Raw genomic sequence first — 27,917 nt, forward strand, 5'->3', positions numbered from 1 at the left:
TCAAATATGAGTGCAAGAACTCAAGGAGACAGAGCAATTAGTGGAGATTTGCCAGAGCGGTGAAGGGATCTACAAAGGAGGTGGAAATAAAAGATCCAATACACGAAAATAGGTATAGCTTTAAGAGCCTTTATCCTTTTAATTTCTGTAATGCTTCAGAGTTTTCAAAGTGCTAATGTAACAGTGAGTCATACAGGAAAGGTTAAATCACATCCTACATGTTCTTTTCCAGAAGATAGAAAAGTACTCAATATTCTTTGGAAATGTTCCTATCTGATTTTTTTTTTTTTTTTTTCCCCTGTTTTAATGTGAATTGCCCACATCTACTTGGGGTCCTCTTCCATGTGCTTTCATATTGAAACCCTATTTTAGCTCTGAATATGAGGTTTAAAATTGTTTGTTCATGCCTCTGCAGTTCTATGAGGCTAGCAACTGCATCTTAGCCATAGTTATATAATGTTGTTTGGTGCCGTCATAGCAACCGTATACACAACAGAATTAAAGAAACACTGCCTGTTCCTGTGCGATCCTCATAATCGTTGCTACCTTTGAGCCCACTGTTACAGCCACTGTGTCAGTCCATCTCGTTAAGGGTCTTCCTCTTTTTTGCTGACCCTCTACTTTACCAAGCATGATGTCCTCCTCCAGGGACTGATCCCTCCTGATAACATGTCCAAATTACACGAGCTGAAGTCTCACCATCCTTGCTTCTAAGGAGCATTGTGGCTGCACTTCTTGTGAGAAAGATCTGTTTATTCTTCTGACAATACTTGGAATATTCAATATTCTTCACCAATACCATAATTCAAAAGCATCATTTTTTTTTTTTCCATAGTCTTCCTTATTTATTGTCCAGCTTTCACAGGCATATGAAGCTATTGAAAATACCATGGCTTCGGTCAGCACGTCTTAGTCATCAAAGTGGTATCTTTGCTTTTTAACACTTTAAAGAGGTCTTTTTTTGCAGCAGATTTGCCCAGTGAAACGTGTTGTTTGATTTCTTGACTGTATTCAATATTTCTTCAGTTCTTTCAGCTTGTGAAATGCGAACCATGTTCTTCCCTTTTGGTTTTCTAATTACAGGTCTTTGCATACATTATTATAATACTTTGTCTTCTCAAGCTGCCCTTTGACATCTTTTGTTCAGCTCTTTTGCTTTATCATTTCTTCATTTGCTTTAGCTACTCAATGTTTAAGAGCAAATTTCAGAGTCTCTTCTAACATCCTCTTTGGTCTTGTCATTTTAATGATCTTTTGCTTTCTTTACCTATGATGGCCTTGATATCATCCCACATCTTGTCTGGTCTCCTGTCAGTGTTCACTGCATCAAGTCTATTCTGAGATGGTCTCTAAATTCAGGTGGGATATACTCAAGATTGTACCTTGGCTCTCATGGACTTGTTATAATTTTCTTCATGTTCAACTTGAACTTGCATATGAGCAATTGATTGTTCCACAGTCAGCCCCTAGCTTTGTTCAGACTGATGATATTGAGCTTCTTCATGGTATCTTCCCAAAAATGTAGTCAATTTGATTACTGTGTATTCTATCTGGCAAGGTCCACTGTATATAGTTGCCTTTGATATTGTTGAAAAAAATATTTGTAATGAATATGAAGTTGGTCTTGCAAAATTCTATTATCCGCCATCTCTGGCATTGTTTCTTTCACTAAGGCCATATTTTTCAATTATTGATCCTTTTTCCTTGATTCCAACTTTTGCATTCCATCACCAGTAATTTTCAATGCATCTTGATTACATGTTCGATCAATTTCAGACTGCAGAAGTTCGTAAAAATCTTCAATTTCTTTACCTTTGTCATTAGTGGTTGGTGCATAAATTTGAATAGTAATTGTATTAACTGCTCTGCACTGTAGGCGTATGGATATTTTCCTATCACTGACAGTGTTGTACTTCAAGGTAGATCTTGAAATGTTCTTTTTTTGGTGATGATTGCAACGCCATTCCTCTTTAGTTCGTTATTCCCCTCATAGAAGATTGTAAGATTGTCTGATTCCAAATGGCCAATACCAGTCCACTTCAGCTCATTAATGCTTAGGATATTTATCTTTATGTGAGCCGTTTCACTTTTGATGATTTCCAGTTTTCCTAGATTCGTACTTCATACATTCCACATTCCAATTATTTATGGATGTTTGTGGCTGTTTCTTTTCGTTTTGAGTTGTGCCACATCAGCAAATGAAGGTCCCAAAAGCTTGACTCCATCCATGTCATTAAGGTCAACTCTAATTTGAGGAGTCAGCTCTTCCCCGGTCATGTTTTGAACGCTTTCCAACCTGAGGAGGTCATCTTTCGGTACTATATCTGACAATATTACACTGGTATTCATCATTTTTTACTGGCCTTTCTTCCTAGTCTGTCTTAACCTAGAAGCTCCACTGAAGCTTGTCCACCATGGGTGGCCCTGCTGATACTTGAAATACCTGTGGCATAGCTTCCAGCATCACAGCGACACGGAAGCTACCACAGTGTGACAAACTGCCAGAAGAGTGGTGCTTGTTGTATGATAAGCACCTAAAATAGAGAATACACGTACTATTTCACAAATATTTGCCAAGAAAGTATAACTTGGTGTGATGGTTATTAATGTTATTTGTCAACATGCTTTTCTGTTGACAACAGATAAATTTTTAATAATTTAAGAAAAAAATTATAGATAAATAAGCATGTATTAAAACTTTCTTTTCAGAAATAAGAATTGTCAGCATGCACGTTCAGACAATCACAAAATTCAAAACAATTACAAATGTTGTTGGATATTTAAAGGGCTCAACATCTCCAGGTAAGTATGGTTAAGTATTTATAACCTTCCCCTTATACGAAACTTCACAGAGAAATGCTATATAATAATTTGATATAACTAGAAGTTCATACCACTCTAAGAGTGAGTCACTATAAAACCAAGAAGTAGAGACCTACTGTATTTTCTTTTGTACAGTCTCTCTTAAAAAATACATCTTAGGACTGCCCTGAGAAGGAGCACAACAGAGAACCCCTGAGGGAGCAGGAGAACAGTGGGATGCAGACCCCAAATTTTCATAAAAAGACCAGACTTAATGGTCTGACTGAGACTAGAAGAATCCCAGCAGTCATGGTCCCCAAACCTTCCGTTGGCCCAGGATAGGAACCATCCCCAAAGACAACTCATCAGACATGGAAGGAACTGGACAATGGGTTGGAGAGAGATGCTGATGAAGAGTGAGCTACCTGTATCAGGTGGACACTTGAGACTGTGTTGGCATCTCCTGTCTGGAGGGGAGATGGGAGGGTAGAGAGGGTTAGAAACTGGCAAAACGGTCATGAAAGGAGAGACTGGAAGGAGGGAGCAGGCTGACTCATTAAAAAAAAAAGGGGGAGAGTAAATGGGAGTATGTAGTAAGGTGTATATAAGCTTGTATGTGACAGACTGACTTGATTTGTAAACTTTACTTAAAGCACAATAAAAATTATTAAAAAAAATAGTAGAGAGTGTTGTTGCTGTTGTATGCCATCAAGCCTATTCCTACTCAAAGTGACCCTATATGACAGAAATAGAACTCTCCCGTAGGGGGTTCTAGATGGAAAACTTCATGGCAGCAGATCCCCAGTTCTTTTTTCCTGTGGTGGTGCTGGTTAGATTCGAACTGTGAGCCTTTCGTTAGCAGCCGAGTGCTTTACTATTGTACCATCAGGGCTCCTTAGTAGAAAGTGTAGGGAAATTAAAAATAAAACAAAAAAATAGTTGACATTTGTTAACCTGCCATGTGTCTGGTGAGCAAAAGCTGCAAAAGCTGCAAAAGCCATTCTTTTTCTTTTATTTACTGTAGTACCATTGAAATTTTAATATTTGAATGAAACAAAGACATTTAAAAAAAGAAAACTATTTAGTTTTAATGATTTTTTAAAATAAGAATTGTGATCTCCAAATTTAATTTCGTAATGTTAATTTTATGTCCCTTCCCCAACTCTTGGTCCACTTAAAATTGTATACAATGTTTGCATGGGTTCTAGGTTTTGAAGGTGCTTATGAAAATGACCTCGGTTAATTTTAAAATCATTTTATACCGTGTTAGGGACTGCTGATGGAATCTTCAGATGATACTATGCAGGTTAAAAAAGTGAAAGATAACTGGCACAAATATGAGTTAAGAGGCTAATACTAACACTTTCAAATACGTTGTTATGTTAAATCATACATTATTATCTGATGTGCTTGTTGTACAGAGAGACTATACCAATCTGTGTGTATGTCTAATTGATTTATATGGGATATTTACTCAAGTTTTTCTTTGCAAATAATTTCCTTCCATGACTTTAGTCAAAATTGACCCCATAATTGCTAACCAAGAGAATTTTGAGATCAAGTTTTACATCCCACCCGTGTCTTACCAGTCAACTCTGAAAAAATACCACAACAATGTTGCATACCCTCTGATCATGGTGTCTTTACATACAACATATTAAAAATTTAGAAATTGTTACTATTGAATTTCAACCATTTCAATGAATTTCCACCATAAGAGCTCTAATTGAATGCTAGAAATATTTAATCGTCATTGCTGCATTTGCAAGCTGTTATTGGAAAACCCAGCTGTACAAAATTATACCAGCTTTTGGATAAATGAGGTTTCCTTATTGAAATTCAATCTAAAAAACCATAATTAAAAAAAATAAATTTTACTATTACCATTATGTATATGATATGCAGAACTTGTCAAATATTTTATTTGCATTCTACACAAAATATTATCTGTTCATTCACATGATTTTTTTAATTTAATGACTATGAAATTAAAAAAAATTAGTATTAAGACATTTTTTAAATATTGTTTATCACGATAAAACAATCCCGTGTAGGACTTTCACATATTTCTAGGACATGGGTTAATAAATTCCCAGGCTTTCAACTTTTGCAGACCCACTACATATATGTTAATTTAATCTTGATAAAGTCTTGGCAGTTCAAATCCATTGCTGGTCCCAATATCAGTGTGGGAAGTTAAAATTGCTTGGCATAATGATATTTTCCATAAAGTAGCTTTCTGATGCTATAGATTCAAGGGTGATTCATGATTCGGAATAATTTAATTATTTATTCCATACATATATTGCCCTTGCTATGTGGCAGGCGTTCTTCAAAATAGTTTCTCAGTTAAAACTCAAAATAACTGAATGAAGTACGTATTCTTTTTATTCATGTTTAATAGTCAAGGAAACCAAGTGCTTTAACCACTGCATCACCAGGCTTCTTAAATTAAGGCATACCAAACCAAACCCATTACCACCCATTTGATTCCTACCCATAGTAGCCCTGGGGACAGAGTAGAACTGCCCCATAGGGTTTCCAAGGCTGTAAACCTTCTGGAAGTAAACTGCCTCATCCTTCTCCCAGAGAGCAGATGGTGGGTTCAAACCATGGTCTTTTCAGTTAGCAGCTGAGCAATTTAACCACTGTGCCACCAGGGCTCCTAACTAGGGCATGCCCATTGCTGCGGAATCAATTCCAACTCATAGTGACCCTACAGGACAGAGTAGAACTGCTCCATGGAGTTTCCAAGGAGCCACTGGTGGATTCGAACAGCTGATCTTTTGGTTAGCAGCCATAGCATTTAACCACTATGCCACCAGGGTTTCAAAAAAAAAAAAAAAGGCATAGACAGGTTAAATAAGTTTTCCAAGGTCACATAATTGGTTAGTGGCAAAGCCTGGATTTGCACCTAAGCATGCTGGCTCTAGAGTCTGCACAGTTAACCATTGTGTTACGGGACATCTCAAAATGAATAACACTCAATGAAGAAATCTTTTTACACGAGGACACATAGGGCTACTTGGCCAAATAAATTGAACTCTGTTCTTATTACTGATAGTATTCACCGACTACTAAAGTTCTGACAGTGTGTCGTTAGTCTACCTTATTATTGACAATTGCCAGTAATGTAAGTAAAACAGGCCACAACCATGTGTCATAAAGACCCTTCCTATAGTGAGTCTAATGGGCTTTGGATGATTGTATGAAATTAAATATCTCAAAAGACAATTTTTACAACAGTTTGGTGACTTCTGATGGTGTTGAATTTTTTTTTTTTTCTCAGAGAAAGAAGTGGGGACTAAAACTAACTTGGAAGCTATAATTAATTCCCCAAACACTCCATTTTTTGCAAAATCCATACCAGACTACTACATTTTTAATATTTACCACTACTGAATAACTGCTTCCTCATATGTATTAATAGTTCATTAATATTTACTGAGTATACACACATTGTTTACAGAGCACTTCCCACTATGACTCTGGAAAAATGTTAGATAAGGGTTTCATTGTGACATATTTGTATACTTCATTAATTAACATGCATGTTGCAAAGGACAGTAATGTGGATCTTAGCTCTGGATTCATAATTTGGTTCCGCAGCTGCCTCTGTTTTGATATACACAGATGTGTGAATCAAGACACCGGACAAAAAAATGTTAGTCTTAATTATTAGAACAATTCTACTTAATTGTTGCTCAGTTATGCAATAAGATTATGTAAATGTCATTAAATTTATTGTTAAGGTTTACATTTTCTTTTAATGGCTATTATTTTCTTCTGTTTCCAGACCGCTATGTCATAGTGGGCAGCCACCACCATACTACATACAGTTATAATGGACAAGAATGGGCCAGTAGCACTGCCATAATCACAGCTTTTATCCAGGCCTTGATGTTAAGAGTTAAGAAAGGGTGGAGACCAGACCGCACTATCGTTTTCTGTTCCTGGGGCGGAACAGCTTTTGGCAACATTGGCTCATATGAATGGGGAGAGGTAAGTTAAGATGCACATTAATGACTGTGCTTTTTTTTTTCCAGCTAAAAAGGCAAAGTGAAACTGTTAAAGCCAAGGGCAAGAATGTGCTTCTCAACCAGGGTGTCATATCTGCTAATTTGCTGTGATTACTTGTAAGAAATGAAGAGAAATTATAGTCAGAAAAGGGTGGATTGTGTAGGATCTAGAACTACCTTATCTGTGTTGCCACCGGGCTTACAACCACAATAGTAATTGTAATTAACCTGGTAATTGTAGTTAACCTTAGTGCAGTAGTTAGGAGCTCAGCTGCTAACCAAAAGGTCAGCAGTTCAAATCCACCAGCTTCTCCATAGAATTCTGTCCTATGGGGTCACTGTGAGTCAAAATCAACTCTACTGCAGTGGGTTTTTATTTTCTTTTAAGATAACAAGGTTGGTACCGGACAAGAAAAGATCGGGAGATATATTATCTTTACCTTTCTTTTATTTTTAATCTGGAATTTGGGCTTCACTTCCTATATTAAATGTTTATTGCCTTAGCCTTAGCATTTTAATGTATAAAATTTGGAGATTCAACTCAAAATAATTATTACCTGCCTTTTTTTTCTCCTCATGCTCTCCTTTCCCCCCTTTCTTATCTCCCTACCCGCTTTCCTTTGTCCAAGTGGAATCTAGCCAGCAATAGGGGTACAGTTAGATCACATATGCAGCATTTAAATCGCAAAAGTTTCAGGTATGTTTGTGTCTCATTGGATTGGTGCCACATTAACAACACTGGAAATCTTGTAAAATCTTATAAAACTCTTAGATATTCTGTTTACTTTTATGACTTTTTTTTTTTTTTTAAAGAGGTTGTAGGCAAGAAGAGCTACACGATTTTAGCTAGGCAAAGAAAACCATTTGATATTCTAGTTGGTTCACTACCTTAACTGTCTTTAAAAAGACACTAAATATCTAACATGACATTCTCCTTGCTTTTTTCTTAATTTAAGTAATCAAAAAAGGATAAAATATATTTTGAATATCAAATAAAATATCAAAGGTATATACAAGTGAAAACAGTGTATGTCTTTTTAACTTGAAGCAAAAAAAGTCTCAAAGATGTGAAAAATTTTACACTGTAAATTTCATCATGATTCACACATTGCAGATTGGAATGGTTTTCCATATGCAAATAAGTGGTGTGAATTTTTGTTCCATATTCAAGCGAACTAATTCAAATGAAGATTTTCCACCGCTAAAAGAACTTTCGTAAATTGACAAATTTGTAAGTAGGATTAAAGATGTAATAGCTAGACCAGCCTCTCAAACTTCTATTCCAAATTGTGTACTTTAAAGACCCTATCAAGTTAAACAACAATTTTGGGAATATATTGGTGTTCTGGATTGTTATTAATTCAGAAAAAAAAAATTTTTAATGATGAAAACAATGATTTAATCGTTCTTTTCAAATTCCAAATAATGTATTCTAGATAACTATCTAGTGACTTTCACAATCAATTCACGTTCATCCTAACATGTATATTTCTAAACTATGTCTAATAGTTTGCAGCGTAAATATCCTAAACGCCTACGTATGAGGAAAAGTCTTGCGGAAAGCCCTTAAATCCGTTTAAGCATCAGCGTCCTACCCTGAAAATTGAATCAGTAATACATTGCTTTTATGTAAGCAGTTTTTCTTTCCAATTAAGTAGCTATTTTTGTTGTTAATAAAATATGAATTTACGTTTTAAATTCTACTGAATCTATAGTACTGAAACCGGACCAAGAAGCCAAACTCTCAGACTCTGGTTTTGAGAGGAAGAGCTTATTTCGCAGACTAGCTAGCGGAAACTCAGAGGTAATCGACCTCAGATTGGGTTCCCCTATCTGCGCGAGCAAAGTACAATTTGTACTCATACGTATTCATCTAGGGGTAGAGGGAAATGGTGGGCAGGATCAGAGGTTTTACCTATTTATAGTTTCTATTGATTATTTATTGCGTGGCGGGGCTAAGATTACGCACAGAAGCGGCCGACAGACCAATCGTTTTTGAAATGGGTTCTACTATTGTCGACGATGCATTTCCGGTGACTTCCGGTTCCTTGGCGTGAGTCTCGCGTTATTGAGCATGTGCGGCAGCTCAGGGTTCTTTGTCAGTTCTCGTGGTCTGCTCTGCACCCGACTGAGCGGGTTAGATCCGGCGTCTTCCGGGGCTCTCCCGAGGGTCTGAAAAACAACTTAGAGGAAGTGAGTGAGGTGCTGGGGAGGTGGCCCGGAGTGGCCTGATAACCTGGGGGACTACTAATTAATTGGGTGTCTTCAGCCTCCAGAGTCCCCTAACGGTATCTTTCGGTAATTTTATGTTTTCTCAAGTAACAGATAATAAAAATAGTTACTATAATATAGGAGTACACGGAGGGGAAAATATTTATGTTAAAAACGGCTTTTCCTACTGAAAAAGATTGAGGACCACTGTCTTAGAATATCCATGCGTGTGTACTTGGTAACTGATTATATCTTCAGTCACTTTCTGGCTTTTCTCATGACTAGATAAGCAAAGGCGTATGAGTTAATCAAAATGAAGAACAGTATACAGATTTAGTTATTGGCTAATAGAATGTATTTTTGAAATTCACTGTGTCTCTGACAATTATTTAAATGTAATTCATGAAGCCATGTTGTAAACTATTCGGTTGAGGAGGTATTTTAAAAATTGTCAGTTGTCCTTTTCTGTCTACTCTGATTCAATCTACTCCTCCTTGGAATGAAAATTTTTTTTTTTTCCCCCACGGAAACCAGTTTACTCGCTAAGTGTATTCCCTAGTGAAGGTGAGTGAGGTAAGCACTTGTTGACATGTCACGTTGCCCTATTTAATTTTCCTTGCACACAAACCCCTTGAAGCCCAGAATTATAATTAAGAGGATTAGGTTATGTTGGTCAGTAAACTTAAAAATGGGATTTATAATGATAGAGTTATTAGAGAATTAAATCAATACCAACCTTGATCCTTGAGGAAAATCGTAACATTTTACTGAATAGGTTCTTTACTTTGGAAAAGTATCCTTCCTTCACCGAAGAAATCTTCATTTTTCACAGGCTATAGTGGAAGTGCTACAGATTTTAGAATCAAAGAAGTCAGAACCTTTCTCTGCCATAAACAATGTATTCTTAGGCAAGATTAACTTCTCTGAGACTCTCTTTCCTCAAATGCGTACACAAATGCCTATCTCATGAGGTTTTCATGAGACTTAACAGGAGTTACATTTAGAAACTGTAAATAGACATTGTTTTTGCATAGTGCTGAAGTAGAAATGGACATCTTTCTTAACGACATTATTTGCCAGACAGATTACTGAAACAAAGTTAATCATTTCTGTTTATTTAAAACAATTGTTAGTTTAGAATTGTCTTACCTCTCACAAAGGTATAGTTGAATTTTCAACATCAAATAGTAGTAACTATTTTATAGAAGTCTTTGTAATCTTGCATCTGACAGTGTTGGAGAGAAGAAAGACACTTTCTCAAGAACTGAAGTAATACAATTTTTAGGACTTGTCACCATGATAATTGTTATTTTTGTGTGATGTCAAGTCGATTTTGACTCACAGTGACCCAATGTGACAGAGTAGAACTACCCTATAGGGTTACCTGAGCTGTAATCTTTATGGAAGCAGACCACCAGGTCTTTTCTTCCATGCAGCCACTGTGTGGGTTTGAACTGCCAACCTTTCAGTTAGCAGCCAAGAGCTTAACCATTGTACCAACAGAGTTCGTCTCATGATAATTATTCAATAAATATTTGTGCTGTGCAAGAAAGGGAAGAAAATAACAAAAGGACTTCTTAATAGCAGCTTATTAAAATTTATGAGGGTAGAGGTCAGCAGACAAGTGGAAAAACTACTGAATCATTTAATGCTAGCGCATGAAATTCAAGTTTTATGTTATGTAATATTTGCAGGGACACAATGCTATTTTGCTTCATTGTACTGAAAATAAAGAGTCCCTCCATGCAAAATGTAGTTCAGTGCTTTGAAGGCAAAAACTGGCTTTATCAATCACTGAAGAAGTATATCCACATCTGTTCTCTAACTCAGTGACTATAAAATTAAGTGCTATTACTGAACAAATATCCTTTCATTATTCAGAAGTCAAATTCCAAAATATGTTAACTGTTTAAGAATACTTTTTCTTTAGAATTTTACTTTTGTCAGAAACATACTTTAAAGTATTTTATGGTATAGTCTCCCCAAACTCCTCACCACTCTTATTTAAAATCCTTTTATGACCGTTAAATAGTTTGAAATTGCTCTTAAAAAAAAAAAGGTACTTATGCAATATAGTGATTTTAAATAGGAAGTGTTTATTATTCAACATGTAATAATAAAGTAAAATCTTTTATTTGTATCTCTGTTAAAGATAGATTCTTTTTTTGGATTTTAGGATTTCAAGAAGGTTCTGCAGAGAAATGTTGTGGCTTATGTTAGCCTCCATAATCCCATGAGGGGTAACTCAAGCCTACATCCTGTAGCATCACCTTCTCTTCAGCAACTCGTAGCAGAGGTAAGATTAACCACTTTATTATAAAATGATTGTACAAACCTCTCCTTTTACCTATAATTTGACATTTTTTGATTTTTAAAAAAAAATTTTAAATTTCTTTTTAAATACACATAAATCTCTATAAAAGGGTTTTGAGGAATGATTTATTGCTGGATTTCTATCAGTATTCTTGAGCTAATTACCAATGTTCTGAATCCCACAATTGTTCATTTCCTTCTCTTTTAAGGTCATAGTTCTAGGACGTATGAATTGTAGAGTTATAGAGAAAGCATATATAAAATACAAATTTATTTCTTTAAGAAATGAATTTAGCTCTCAAAAATTCCCAGTTCTAACAATCTTGACGTTTTATGGTAAACTTGGTGACTTTTGGATTTTTGCCCACCTCACTCATGATTTTAGTAAATGTTAGACACGTCCAGTCTTTTCAACGACATTGTAAGCCCCTAAGAGCAAGATCTGTATCTAATTCCCAGAAAATGGCTCTAAGTTTAAGATTTGCACGCTGGTGGTACAGTAGTTGGAGACCCTGGTGGCGTAGTGGTTAAGTGTTATGGCTGCTAACCAAAGAGTCGGCAGTTCAAATCTGCCAGGTGCTCCTTGGAAACTCTCTGGGGCAGTTCTACTCTGTCCTGTAGGGTCGCTATGAGTCGGAATCGACTCGACGGCACTGGGTTTGGTTTTTTTGGTTTAGTGCAGTAGTTAAGAACACAGCTGCAAAAGTTTAAGATACTCAGAAAACATTATTTGAAAAATTATTAATGGAAAAAGAAAGCATGTATTTTCTTACAAAGTAAGTTAAAAAATATTATGTAAGTTTCAATGTCTCATTAGAGTAGTTAATTTTTGTAATTTAGTCATTTCTTGCTTATGTTAAAGAATTTAACAGAACATTTTTCCTATTTAGTGGAGTTCACACTTTTATATATGTATGATTTTCATGACTTTCAATACTGATAAAATGATAAGGGTTATTTCACAGTATGGAAACAGTTATACCACCACCGGTAGTTGGTTTCTGCCTAGCCCCAGTGATCATTCCTGTATATTGGAAATGACCTCTCAGATGCCCACAGGGTTTTCATGAGTATCATAGGAACTGAACTAGAAAAAGAGAGAGATAATGAATAGTGCTTTAGATTAGCCATAATTCTTGCCTGAATTGTAATGCAAACTAACATTTTATGACTTTCATAAAGTATTTTCTAGTTTAATAGTTTTCATTGACATTTCCATATGTAGTGTAATAAAGAAGACATTATGAAAGATGAAAAGAGTAAATCTGTACATTTAGGATCAGCCAAACCCCAATGTAAAGGCCTTAATTCATACCCAGATCTGTAAGTTAATTTCTCTTATGTTGTACACTGCTTTGAATACATTGATTTTATTTTACCTGCCTCTAAAACATAAAAAGAGGAAATTAGTTACAGATATCTCCTCTGGGAATTTAAGATATTTCTGAATAAGCAGGTTGGCAGAAAGCAGAATGCATGAGTTCAAGTATCCAGAAATTGAGGAGGGTTGGTTTAAAAAATATGTGTATGTGTGTTTTTTCCTTTTCATGTGTTACAGTTTACCTATTTTGAGAATTATATAGGATATGTAATCATGGAAATTCACGGGTAAATAGGAAAAACAAACAAGTAATATCAAGCCCATGAAATGCCATTTTTAAGAATATAATACTATTTAAAACAGTCTTGCATATATTATATAACAAAGGATTGTAAGGTATTTTCGCATTTAATGTAATTATGTGAGAATACAGCATGGTTTCTCAATAACAATAAGTATATGGAAAAATTTGTCTTCTTATTTGTTTGGGGAGGGGATCCTCTTTTTTGTTCTATAATGGAAAATTCTTTCATACCACCCTTACATGAATCAGAATTTCTTTCAATTTAGATTGTGTTTGTGTGTGTGTATTCAATACAATAATTTAGAAGGATAGGATTATCACAAAATCAAACCACAATAATATTATACAATTTAACAATGGGCAGTATTTATCTGCATATATTAAGTTTTACTGATGCAATACAAATATATATGATAAACTAAGATGTATTAATACAGAAAATTAATATCACGTACTTTTCTCTTGAAAATATATAAACATTCTTCAAATTATAAAGGTTAAAAGAATGAAAGGATATAAACTAACAATAAAACCTCACAGTAATTTATGTGAGTTAATTAAAATAATTTGACACTAGTGGCATTTAAAAGAAAGATTCAAAATAGTTCAAAAATAACTTGATAACATCAGAATTTATGTAACTTTATTTACAAAAAAAAGAGTTGTCATCAGTTTTCAAACACAAAGACATTGCATCAGTTGTTTGGATTCTGTTACTACATAAACATACCGTGCTCCACATTACTCAGTACAAAACAAACAAGAAATTCAAACTGATTTTCCTAAATAGAACAATATTTCTGTAAAGAAGACATGATAAATTGTGGATGACATATAGCGGCATGGATAGCTGATATTCTGTGTAGTAGTATTCAGATTCCAAATGATCTTGGTAGACTCAAGTGGTGATCTTAAATGTATCTGATGAAATTTTTAAAGAATTAATATGCTGTAAGGCATTTTCGTTTTGACAATAACTGGACATATATAGAAGATTTTAATGGATTACAAGCTTGATATGAACCAAACATATTAAATGGTTGCCCTCAATCAATTACCAGTTTAAACTGCATTAATAGTATGATATCCAAGTCAAGAAAGATGGTATTCAGTCCATCAGACTACATCTTGTTATGGAGTTTTTATTTGTCAGATTTATTGAATTTACAGCCATAATTTGTATACAGTAAAATTCTCCTTTTTTAAGTGTACGGCTTGATGAATTTTGACAAATGCATACAGTCATGTAAACACTATCATGATCCAGATACAGAGACTTTTCTTCACTCAAAAAAGGAGGCTCTGGTTCATGCAGGGTATTGTCATAGTTTTATACAAATAACAAGGGTGCTATGTAAGTGCTCTGTGCTAATGTTTTTTCTGTTAACATGTAAAAAAAAAAATTGGCAGAGTGGCACTTATGAAAATACCTTGTGGGGCGAGGGCACAGTCGGCAAATAGATGTAGAAGGTGCACGTTATTTGTGTAAAAATACAGTAGTTCTGTGGACTAGTTTCTTCTTTCAGCCTTTGGTTTCCTTCGTTCTCTTTTGTTCCTGATGAGTAGAGACCAATAGTTCTGTCTTAGATGCCGACTCATAAGCTTTGAAGACCCTGACCACTACTCACCAAACTAGGATATAGAACATTATCTTTATGAACTATGTTATGCCAAATGAAAATTTGGATAATTTTTTATGGTTTTTAACTATTATGAATATAACTACTATGATTATCCTTGTGTATTGGTAAAACAGGTACATTTACTTTTCTTTGGCATTTATCTCGAAATGGAATTGCTAGGTCATATCTTTGGCACATGTTTACTTAAGTAGTTACTGCCAAAGAGTTTTCTGAAATGGTTGTACCAATTATAATTCCACCAGCAATGTATAAGTGTTCTAGTTGCTTCATGTCTTCACCAACGTTTGATATTATCATTCTTGGCATGTGGTGGTATCTTTTGGACTTTTGATTTGGATATCCCTAATGATTTATAATGTTGGGCACATTTTTATATGCTCATATACTCATTGGCCATTTTGGTTATCCGCCTGTGTGAAGTACCTTTCAAGATTTTTGTGTATTTTTTAAGTGTTATACTTGTTTTTCTTTGTATACTCTGGATACAGATATTTTGTTGGTTACTGTCATAGATTGAATTGTGTCCCCCAAATGTGTCAACTTGGCTAGGCCATGATTCCCAGTATTGTGTGATTGTCCCCCATTTTGTCATCGGGTGTGATTTTCCTATGTGTTGTAAATCCTATCTCTATGAAAATAATAAGGCAGAATTAGTGGCGTTTTTTTTTTATGTTAATGAGGCAGGACTCAATCTACAAGATTAGGTTGTATGTTAAGTCAATCTCTTTTGAGATATAAAAGAGAGAAACAAGCAGAGAGACATGGGGACCTCATACCACCAAGAAACAAGAGCTAGGAGAAAAGCATGTCCTTTGGACCTGGGGTCCTTGCGCTGAGAAGCTCCTTGACCTGGGAAGACCGATGACAAGAACTTTGCCCCAGAGACAACAGAGAGAGGTCTTCCTGGAGCTGGCACCCCGAATTCAGATTCCTAGCCTCCTGAACTATAAGAGAGTAAATTTTGCTGTTAAGGTCATCTACTTGTGGTATTTCTGTTACAGCAGCTCGAGATGACTAAGGTAGTTATATATAATAAATTTTTATCCTCAGTCTGTGCTCAGCTTTTCATTTTCTTACTGGTAGAAAAATTATTTATTAATCTTTCTTATGGAAAATTTTCTAAATTGTATTTTTTGTTCCACATCTTATTATACAGAGCCTAAAGCCAAAAAACTAAACCCGTTGCTACTGAGTTGATTGTGACTCATAGCGACCCTGTAGAATAAAGTAGAACTGCTACATAGGGTTTCCAAGGAGTGAGTGGTAGATTTGAACTGCTGACCTTTTGGTTACTAGCCAAGCTCTTACCCACTGTACCACCAGGGCTCCTATACAGAGCATAATGAACTCAATTTAGCCTAGCATTGATGTTGAAGAGGCATTATATGCTCACTCATCTATGCCAAGAAATTTGGAAGACAGCTACCTGAACTAGAAGAGATCCATTTTCATCCCCATTGCAAAGAAAGGTGATCCAACAGAATGTGGAAATGATCAAACAATATCGTTAATATCATATGTGAGTAAAATTTTGCTGAAGATAATTCAAAATGATCACAGCAGTACATTGACAGGGAACTTCCAGAATATATATGTATGTATGTATGTATATACACATCTAAAATCCACTGCTGTTGAGTCGATTCTGACTCATAGCAACCCTAGTATTCTTTGCCAATGCCATAATTCAAAGGTGTCAATTCTTCTTTGGTCTTCTTTATTCATTGTCCAGCTTTCAAATACATGTAAGACAATTGAAAACACCATGGCTTGGGTCAGGCACACCCTAGTCCTCAAAGTCATATCTTTGCTCCTTACTTGAAAGAAGTCTTTTGCGGCAGAATTGCCCAGTGCAGTACATGATTTGATTTCTTAACTGCTGCTTCCATGGGTGTTGATTGTGGATCCAAATAAAATGAAATCCTTCAATATTTTCTCCATTTATCATGATGTCACTTATTGGTTGAGTTATAAGGATTTTTGTTTTCTGTATGTATGTATGTAGGAAACCCTGGCGGCATAGTGGTTAAGAGCTACAGCTGCTAAGCAAAAGATCGGCAGTTCAAATCCACCAGGTGCTCCTTGGAAGCTCTCTGAGGCAGTTCTACTCTGTACTATACGGTCGGTATGAGTCGTAACTGACTCAACAGCATTGGGTTTGGTTTGAGTATGTATGTATGTATATGTATGCCTTTCACTCTATTGGGGACTGTAGGCTATTTCTGTAGAGATGAGTAGAGTATCCGTGTTACCTTATGGGTATGAAATAAGAAATCTTTTTAAGGCCTACTTTCTGTATAAAAGGTCCTAAGAGATAATTTCCATTTACACTTAAATGTGCAATAAAGGATATACAGACCAGTAACCTCTTAGTTAATGAGACATGACTTCCTTCATGTAAAGTAAGTTATGAAATTAAAGATAAAATAGAACTTTTCCCCAAATAATAGTGTAAAAATGGTATGGCCAGAGCATCTGACCTCCGCTTACTTTTCAAGGGGGAAGAAAAATCAAGATCAGCGGCCCAAGGCTGCTGATTCCTATGAGGCGGAGGTCAGACATGCCTCCACCCTTCAAACTTTTTACCAATTCTGACACTAACTGTCCCTCCCACAGCACTCTCTACTTCTCTGCTGGGTTCGATAATTCATTACAGTGGCCACATAGAACTCACAGATAAAGCTCACAATTATGGGGTTTGCTAGGGAAGTAACAGGTTACAATTCAGGTTTAGGAACACTCAGGATACAGTTCTTCAATCAGGACAGCCTCTTCTCAGCCATGCCCACAGGCACACCTCTCAGTGGCCCCTTGGCCTCTGCCCTGCTTGGGAAACTATTACAAAGTTGTTTTTAGCTCTGCCGATAAGTACCTGGAGGCACCCCACTGCTTCAGGACGCCTCCTGCCTACACGAGCTTAGCTTTCTTGTTCCATGCTGCTGTCTCCTGCTGGTCTCCTGGTTCTGTTGCCTTTGCTGGCACCATTTCTCTGCTGCTGCTTCTTGCTTTTTCTTGTTGTTGCCAGTGTTACAACTCTCTCTGTCTCCTGGTTTTAGGAGGTTCTCAGTGCAGAGATCCTGGATCTAAAAGACGTACTCTATTTCTGACTCTTCTTTCTTGGTGTTGGTAATATCTTCTCTTCCAGCCTCTGGGAGAGCACATTTTAAGCCTCATGGACTGGCAAAACTGACCCATTCCCTCATTAGTGTCCCATACAGCTTATTTGTATGGCTCCATCCCCACAATGGTGCCATGTACCTTATTTATTTATTGTTTACATTATTATCCAGTCCCCTTGGTGGAACACAAGTACCTCATTTGCATAGTCCCACCCAGTCATTTAGTGGGAGTTACAAAGGTTATGGCTAGAAGGGCCACATTAAGTAATTCACTGTACCGCAAATAGCTTTAAACTTTAGGATGCAGCACAACCACATACATACTTCTCTCTATATATTGTTTCATCCTTAGTTTGTGAAATCATCTTTCATTGCTCACAGAGTGTATTGATTTTGCCTTTAGAAAAACAGAATTTGATCATACATTATTAGTCAGTGCTCTGTACTGTAAATCTCGAGTAAATAGTGGTGAAATTCGTAAGAGTTTATTTTGAGGGAGCCTGGAGCATTTGTATATATGAAAGTAGTCAATCTAGCCATATATTCTTTTTAAATGTTGCTTTCGAAGCACCTCCCGGAAGTTTGACAAATCTGATCAAAGCTAAACAATTTTATCAATATTGTAAAACTGTCCAGGGGATAGAAAATGTTTGTTGCTGCCTTTTTTTTTTATTTTATGTTTTTAGTCTCTTAAAAAAGTAGCAAAGATATTTTTCAGTTTCACAGAGTGTTTATTTTTATTTTTAATTTCATGTTTTCCTTTTTTTCTGTGCCAAAACCTCTCCAACAATAATTGAAGTACATCCAGTATATCTCAAATGAACTGTTTTGTAAGAGCATTGAGCCCAGAACCAAACTATATCATTGCCTCTTCATTATGAATGCCCCAGTCTGTTGCAGAGCTCTGTTATGTGAGAGATACGTACAAAACTGCACTCAGAATTGCTTTAGGTGTTGGAGCAGACAAAATCCCGTGTTGTCCAGGAGCTTACTATTTTACCGTGAACCTGAGATATTAAAAGCTGAAATACAGGGGTGAATGTGATATATGTTATACTGCATTGACAGGAAAGAGACAATGGGATTGGTTTAACTAATAAATATGCATTAAACTATAGCGACAAAAAGTTTGAATGGACTCAGAACCTTGAAGGAATTTAGCCATCTGTCTTTTCAAAGCTTAGTACTTCAGTTATGTAAACAAACTTCCATTGTACTGAGCCATCAGTGCTTCTTTTCAGTTCACAGGAACTGCGCTTCATTTTCGTGCTCAAATTGAGTGCAGTGTTGTTATGCTTCTTTTCCTCTTATGTGAGAAGTATTGAAATCTCACAGCTTTCTGTCCGTTGTGATATTTGTGCAGTTGCTACTCCGACAGCCACAGTGCTGTTTTTCATTCTACCCAACCATGTCACTATTCTTTAGAGGTGAAAACAAAATATGTGGGACATTTTACCACCAGAAGGTAAATAGTTAAAATACTTGAGTTACCAGAAGCCTAGTATTCGAGTAACAGAGTTTTGAACATCTTTTTCTTGATTTATGTTTATATACACTGAAATTTAAAACAAGAAGGACAACTGAATTTTGTTGTTATAATACATATCTAAATTATAACTTCAATAGGTTAAAAAGTAACAATATTTGAACAAAATCTAGGGTGAATCAATGGATAGTCCCTTGAGATAACACCACTGGGCTATATTTTTAATATGAGAGAGGATTTTCTTGAATGAGGGATCAGAAAAGTTATATTAGATACTTATCTTTCTTTGCACAGACAGCAAAGCATTGGGAGCCATATTGAAAGTTGAGCACTTTCTGAGAAACTTGGGTAACTCACAGGCCACCAACTCTAGAATCCGATAAAATAGGTTAGAATTATGCTTATGTTCCTTGGATATTTTAAAAAATATATACAATCAAGAATCTTTTAGAGCAGATATTACATTTTTTAACCATTTCTATTCGAAACACCTTTGAACTTGCCTTCTACATGGGCTGCATAAATACACCACAGCTGAAGTTCTTTTAGACTAATGGTGATATGTGGCATATTAACCTTTCAAAACGTTATGGAACTTATTTTATTTCCACTGGAAAGTTGACAACTTTATTTTAAAAATACTTGCCTGTTTACCTTTCTTCATCTCCCCCTGCCACCCTGCCCCAAGCTTTTGTCATGGGTTTAGGCAAATTGAATTAAAGTCTTAACCAGAAATAGCTTAATTTACTACACTAGTGTTTCTTTATCTTCAGTGCTTGTTCTCTTCCTCTTACATCATTCATACTATGTTTGTTATTCTATCTTTGAACAGAGACTTCTGTCTGCTCTTGGGTTTTCTTAACATGTTTTGCATGTTTGTTATTCTATCTTTGAAAAGAGACTTCTGTCTGCTCTTGGGTTTTCTTAACATGTTTTGCATGTATAGGTAATGGTAACTATGCGAGAGATGTGGAAAACAATATGAAACACAGTCTATCTGTGTGTTGTTCTGGGTTTGGGCTACGTGACTGTCCATCTACCTTTATAATTTGTCTCAATATACTTATTACAGTCTTAATTATTTTTGCTACATTTTATATTGCTTCACTTGTGACACAGTTGGTACTTGAGACTTTTCATTCTCTCATTCATTGTTCATTTTGTTACTTGCAATTTATTTTCTTTCACAAGTATCAGTGACCAAAATGCAGAGTGGTAGACTCCAGAAAGTATGTTGATAGAGTGAAATAGCTTTCTTTCATTTGCTTTCTGCTGCTGATAATTTTAACGGATAGTAGTGAAACTAAGCTTCATCTCTATTCTGCTTGCTCTAAAGTATAAAAAGTAAAATTGGCTTTGAAACATTGTCCTACTGGTTTGTCTTTCATGACACATAACATAGTTTTGTTTGTTTTTGTTTTTTTTGTTTTGCTTTTTCAGTAAGAGAAATTCTCTGTGCTTTTTTGTTCTCCATGAATTCTGACTCTTTTCAATAAATTCTACTCAATTTATCTTCCTTTCTGCTGGTGCTTCTACTAATAGTCAACTGAAGTGCATGTAAAGACTAATAAACTGATTTAAAGCCCTTCTTCATACTAATTTACCACTTCAATAAAGTCTCACATTTAAAATTGTGATTCTATTGGCAGGTTTATCTATCTCCTAGGTTTACAAGGTTTTGCTTTGTGTTAAAACCAAGCAATCCCTCTAGTTTATCACTGTTTTACAAGGTTTTCTGTTCAGTATACACTGACAATTTGTAAACCCCTTTTTATTTAAGTCTAGATATCGAGGAAAGTGTTAGTGAGATTCTGGCTAAAACCTTGAATTTTAGAAGGCATTTGATTTAAATATTTGGACTGTGTAGCCAAAGGACATCTTAAATAACTTGAACCATTAGCAAATTTAGCTCAAACTAATTCATACCATCAGAATTAATGTGTACATTTTTAAATGGCTTTAGTTATTTTTTGCCTGTGGCTTTTTATTTGTACATTAGACACCAGGACTCTATAGGACTCAAAAAACGACCGTTTATTCAGCAGAGGTATTGGTGACTCATCATTGTTAGATGATTAGTTTAGATACAGTTCTTTCACCTACACAGCATTATTGATGCAGTACAGTAGAGTATTTAAAATAAATAAATAAATAAAACCCACCGTGGTAAATTAATTGTCATTATTTTCTACCTGCACTAGAATCAGGTCTAATGGTCCGATTTAAAAAAAAAAAAAACTGTCACTAATGTCATCAGTTAATTTACATAACAATCACAATAGTAATGCTTTGTCCTCATGACACATGGTACTTTATTTCTGGCTAATGAAATAAATTTAAAGGTGCCGGGGGCCAGCCTCAGCAATGAACAGGGTCACCAGAGGAGGGGTAGAGTTCGGCGAAAAAGAATGAGAGGTAGTGTGTCTTATATTTTCATTTTGCAGAAAAAGAAGCCTGCTCTTTATTTTTTACATGGTCTTTTATATCATAAGCTTACAAAAGCATAACATCGCATGATCAATAAAGGAGCAGTACAAAATATAATCATAAACATCATTTCCCAGAGACATAATTTTCCAAGTGACACGTAGTACAGTTCCGCATACACACACAAGTACAATGAGTTTTTGTTTAATTGAAGAGAATATTTTGTTGATTTTTACACAAAGTAACAATTGACTTCATACTGCTTTACACTTATGCTTAATCTTGCAATACCTTCCACAGTTTTTATAATAATTAATCTTTTTGCAAAACCATTGCCACATAGGCTTTGTCCATTTTGTCCAGGGTGGCCAAATTCTTGTAGTCCAGCCACTTTGGGTTACGTCATATTGTCCATGATTATGCCGAGGACAATTAGCCCAATCTCTATACCCAAAGACCAGTCAAGCGCAGCAGTGAGCGGGGTAGACGAGAAGGTCGACCTGTAATTGGCTGAGAAATTGGCTGAGAGAACTCACTGCCTTTTGTTTTTCCACTTTTATGGGATCATGTGTGGGTGGTGGTTTAATCACAAAAAGGTCCTTGGTAAATACCAGGATTCCACCATCCTGTTTTTGTTTTCCATAGTTGAGCTATTCGTTTTTCCCCCTAAGACAACTTCATGTTGATCCCCAGGTAATACACGGGCTGTCCCTACCCGGGATTTTACCAGGGGATTATGAGTAGGACGCCCCCCTCCAAAGGTCCCTAAATCTATAACGGAATTTTATGCTTATACATTCTGCTATACACAGGCTGAAAATGAAACAGAAACATAACACAGATGACAGAGATATTCCTGACTTTTCAGGAATTCTTCGATGTTTATGCTAGGGGCAGTGGGTGCAGAGGGGCCGCCCTTGCAGCCTGGCTCTTCCTGACTTTTCAGGAATTCTTCAATGTTTATGCTGGGGGCAGTGGGTGCAGAGAGGCTGCCCTTGCAGCCTGGCTCCTCCTGACTTTTCAGGGATTCTTTGATGTTTATGCTGGGGGCAGTGGGTCCAGAGGCGCCGCCCTTGCAGCCTGGCTCCCAGCATAAACGGATGTGGTTTTATGTTGAAACAAGAACATTTTTGTGGGTGTAAGTGCTGGATTAATTTTTGTTATCTCTTGGTGTGTGCTTATTCATGATAAATTGTATAAATCATACCTCCCTTGGCTTTTGTTTATAGTTCTCTTTCTAAGTGATGTTTTGATCAAGTAGTTATATTAATATTTTAGATTTGAACGATTTGCTTGGTTCTTTAACAAAATAATTTGGTTCTCTGAAACAAAAGAACATTGATATAATAGTACCATTAAATAAATGATGAAACAAACAACTAAATATGAAAATGAATCTTGCTGTAAATCAGTACTTCCCAGTGTTTGTTGAAAGTTGTACAACATAGAGCCTTCAGTATGTCACAATGCATTCTGAAGATCCAGAGGTAAATAGAACATGCGGAGTTTTCCAGAACTTGGTTTATTCCAGAACCTTTTTCCTTCAGGCATCCTGTAAACATGCCACAGAAATGCTGCTTTAAACAAACCATGTATGTACCTAAAAGTTGGAATTTTTACAAAAACTTAAAAAAAAATAGCTGTTCAATTTATATAGGAATGATTTGCTTTAAAAATGAATTTCTTTAAATGACAAGCTCTACAATTTGCATGTACTTTCTCAAAAACACACCTCCATATACAGTGCTGAGATGTAAAGACATTGATTATTTCTTCTCTTTGATCTGGCATTTCACTTGCAAATTTATAGCCTGAAGAATTCTAAATAGTTCTGCAACTTGATACTAATCCCTCCATTTACTACTGTAACTGTATTTTTCAGTTGAAACATTATAATTTGAAGACTAGGATGATAGAGAAATTGAACAGCAGAAGAAATTAAGCAATTTCAGACCTGAAACAGGAATACTCCTGAGGGCCATGATAGCAATTTTCTCTGTCTCCAAGGAATTGAGAAACAATTTCATTTCAGCCTAAGGAGGAATTCTCAGATAGGAAGAATTATCTAAACGTGCTGGAACACTGTATAGATATTGTGAGACGGGATCAAACATTTTATGGATATTTGCAGCAGCCAATATTTATACAGTTATGAATTTATGCATTCATCCTTTATGTATTTGTATCTTTATTTACTTGTTTTGTTTTGCCTTAATAGTGTATAAGAGAGCCTGCATTTGGTTTCCTAGGCCCTGCTGTTTTCTAAACTGTTAGGTTTTTTGTTCATTATTTATTTATCTATATCATACCTTTACAAATTCTGACTCTAAGTCTATAAAAAAAATAAGCTATATATAATAACAGTTGGCAAAATACAAGAAACCATAAAAATTTTAGGTCTGGTGTTGATCTTTACAACTGTTTCCTGAGGCAATGTAATCACATAAACATGGTGGATAGCTGTAGACATTCGTCTATGATAACCATCTCACCCTGAAGGAACTGAAACTCATTTATCGGTGGCAAACAATGGTAACTAACTCCAAAAAGAATTTAAAAGGGCAATAGCTAAAATTTAAGATTGAAATACACGGGGAAGTCAGCACGACTTGACCTAGGTAAATGAAGACACTGAGAGGTAAGCAAGAATAAAGGACAACTAATTTTTTATGGTAATTGCTATAAGAAAATTTTGCAACAACAGTAATAACAAGCAAAATATATGTGAGTAATTAAACGGGTAGATATGTATTCTGTTTGGGTGAAGGAAGACATATGGAAGTACATGCGTGTGCATATGAAAGTATATTTGTGAGCATACGTATATACATGTTTATATGTACTACATGTATATTCACATATACAATAAAGCACATAGGGGACATAGTTAGGAATGCTTCCTAGACATACCCAAACACCTTGTGGGACTGATTTACTGAGTTTGAAGGCTCAGGACCATAGTTTTATTGGACAACTAGGTCAACTGGCATAACTTGGTTCATAAAGATAATGTTTTACATCCTACTTTGTTGTGAGAAGCCATCTAGGATACAACTATTGGTCTCTTCTCATCTGAAGCAAAGGAGAGTCAAGGAAACCAAAGACTCAAAGAAGAAATTAGCCTACAAGACTAATGTTCCACGCAAACCACAGCCCCTTCTAGACCGAGACAAGGAGAACTAGATGGTGCCTGGCTGCCACAGCTGACCTTTCTTACCAGGGACACAGTAGAAGGTTCCAGTTAGAATGGGAAGAAATACAGAACAAAACTCAAATTCATAAAAAATACGAGATTTACTGGGCTGATAGAGACTAAAGGTACGCTTGAGATTGTCACTGTAAGATACCCTTTTAACCTGGAGCCGAAGCTATTCCTGGAGGTCACCTTCCAGCCAAATAATAGATTGGCCTTAAAAATAAGAACATCCATAAGGAATGTGGTCCTTTAAATAATCAACTATAGGAGGTCAAATGGTCAACATTTACCCAAAAGCAAAGATGAGAAAGCAAGGAGGGACAGGAAAACCGAATGGATGGAAAAGGAGCAGGGAGGGTGGAAATTGTGAAAGTGCTGACCCCTTGCATGGATAGTAACTAATGTCACAGAACAACTTGTGTATGAATTGTTGAATGGGAATCTAATCTGCTATATAAACTTTTACCTAAAACAGAATAATATATTTTTTTTAAAAAGGAGTTTAATGTAGATTATAAAAGGTTAAAATACACGTGAATCTAGAGAGTATTATAGAAAAAAACTGTTCTAAAATCACAGCATCAAAAGTGTGATACTCTTTTTACAACACCTTTTTCAAGTAAAGAAATATTGAATTATTTACTTTGAACATTTCAGAAACTAAATGAAGAATGTTAATTTGTAAATCATGATTTGCATGAAGTCCAGTAGCCTTGAAGTAAAATGACATTTTTTTTTTTTTAGCTCCATATAGAATACCAAGCAAGTTTCAATTATATTTGGAAGGTAATCATAAAAAAATCATAGTTTTGAAAAATAATACCGCATCATATGATCCCCAAATGGGATAGAATCTTGCTCTATCTTGGCAAAGATCCACAAGGATTATTGGCATTTCACCTTATTCTAGAAAGAGGAATTTCGATAAAAGAACTGTGTACATTATAAAACTATTTTCAGGTAACTAATATGTTGTTGTTAAGTTACCGTCAAGACAGCTTCAAATCATGACAACCCCATTTATAATAAAACAAAACATTGCCCAGTTCTGCACTACTTTCATGATTGCTATCTAGTGCTGCTATAATAAAAATACCACAGTGGGTAGCTTTTACAAACAAATTTAGTCTCTCACAGTTTAGTAGGCTAGAAGTCTGAATTCAGGACACTAGCTCTAGGGGAAGGCTTTCCCTGTTTGATCTGGAGGAAGGTCTTAGCATCAGTCTTCCCCTGGATCTAGGAGTTTCTCAGTTTTTGGACCCCTGGCTCTTCTTTCTTGGCTAGTGGCTATTCTTTCTTGGTGGTAGGAGCCCCCTCCTCTCTGCTCGCTTCTCTGTCCTTTTATCTCTTATAAGATAAAATGTGTGTCTGAAGCAAAAACCAAAAACCAAACCCAGTGCCGCTGAGTCAATTCCGACTCATAGAGACCCTATAGCGAAGCCAAGGTGGTGCGTTCCACCCTAATCTTCATTATCATAACCTGAAACCCTGGTGGCGTAGTGGTTAAGTGCAACGGCTGCTAACCAAAGGGTCGGCAGTTCAAATCTGCCAGGCGCTCCTTGGAAACTCTATGGGGCAGTTTTACTCTGTTCTATAGGGTCGCTATGATTTGGAATCGACTCGACAGCACTGGGTTTGCTTTGGTTGTTTTTTAATCATATCTCCTTAAGGTAATAGATAACTCACTCCCTAATGGAACCATAAGCAGAGGCATAGAGGCTATGATTTAGAACACATAATTACATCAGATAACAAAATGGGGGAAAACCATACAATGCTGGGGATCATGGTCTAGCCAAGTTGACACAAGTTTTAGGGGGGCACAATTCAATCCATGACAGTATGCTTGAGTCCATTGTTACAGCAATTGTGTTAATCTCAATGAATGTTTACCACACCTTTGCTGGCCTTTCATTTTACCAAATATGATGTCCTTCTCCCGTGATTGATCCCTCTGATGATGCATTCAAAGTAAGTGAGTCAAGATCTCCGACAACATTTTGTGATCCATAGGGCTTTCATTGGCTAGTTTTTAGAAGTAGATCGCCAGACCTTTCTTTCTAGTCTGTCTTAGTCTGGAAGCTTTGTTCAAACTTGTCCACTAAGGTTGACCCTGCTGGTAATTGATACACTGGTGGCATAACTTCTAGCATCATAGCAACATGCAAGCCACCACAGTATGACAATGGGACAGGCAGGTGGTGGAGAACTAATATAGCTCCTCTTACTTTATTGTTTGTAAGAAAAAATATATATATATATTTATATATATATAATGCTTTTTCTTTTTTGCTCATATGAGCAAAAAATAAATAGCTTAATAAATCACCTATCACTGTGAATCAAAATCCACTCAGCAGCACCCAACCACAACAACGTACCATCACTATCCAGAGAGAATCATTGAGAACATTTTTCTAAGTGTATGTGTGTATTTAGCAACAGGGATCTGTGACTTGATTTTTTTTCCTCTTAGTATACTCTAAGTAGCTTACTATGTCAAGAAATACATATATTGTAATATCATTGGTATGTGGATAAATTTGGAAGAAATATATATGGAAATTCATTATGATATACTTACAATTTTTATGTAGATTTTAATTAAAAAAAAATTCAATTAATGAAGGCATGCTATTCCATGGTACATCTGTGTCACTATTTATTAACCAATACCCTTTTTTAAATACTTATATACTTTTCGGTTTTTTTTTTTTAATTTATTGCTAACAATGTTACTATATACATAGCTGTACATACCTCTTGGCCACTTTCCCAGCTAGTTTCTTTATTAGTCATTCGACAGTTTCTGATATCAGAAGCCATTCTCCTTAAGAAGAAATAGAGTTTTGTCGTGGAATTAGTTGTTACAATGTCTTTGGAAGGGTTGTAGGGGCCACCTTCAAGTCTTCCAAAAACAACTCACAAAAAAGCAAGGTAATAGAGTCCTTATGAGGACATTGCTGTCATTAATGCTGATGGTCAGGAAGCTGGTAAATCAAGAAGCTACTGCCTTAGCTGTCGACTATGATGTTATAGTACTTTACTAAGATCCAGGGAGTTCCAAGCCATGGCT

The 27,917-nt window shown here is 35.8% G+C and overlaps 1 protein-coding gene across 1 annotated transcript in view; it reads left to right on the forward strand.

The window, feature by feature from the left end:
- Positions 1-2,414: 2,414 nt before the first annotated feature.
- The window catches only part of LOC135228572 (inactive N-acetylated-alpha-linked acidic dipeptidase-like protein 2), a 154,313-nt gene continuing 128,810 nt past the window's right edge, over positions 2,415-27,917 (forward strand). The window contains exons 1-3 of the mRNA XM_064275488.1: positions 2,415-2,802; positions 6,599-6,804; positions 11,209-11,328. Coding sequence (XP_064131558.1) covers positions 2,727-2,802; positions 6,599-6,804; positions 11,209-11,328 — 402 coding nt within the window. The 5' untranslated portion in view covers positions 2,415-2,726. The remainder of the gene's footprint in view (positions 2,803-6,598; positions 6,805-11,208; positions 11,329-27,917) is intronic.

The sequence above is a fragment of the Loxodonta africana genome, chromosome 23 (genome assembly GCF_030014295.1).
Source record: "Loxodonta africana isolate mLoxAfr1 chromosome 23, mLoxAfr1.hap2, whole genome shotgun sequence".
In the NCBI taxonomy this organism is placed as follows: domain Eukaryota; kingdom Metazoa; phylum Chordata; class Mammalia; order Proboscidea; family Elephantidae; genus Loxodonta; species Loxodonta africana.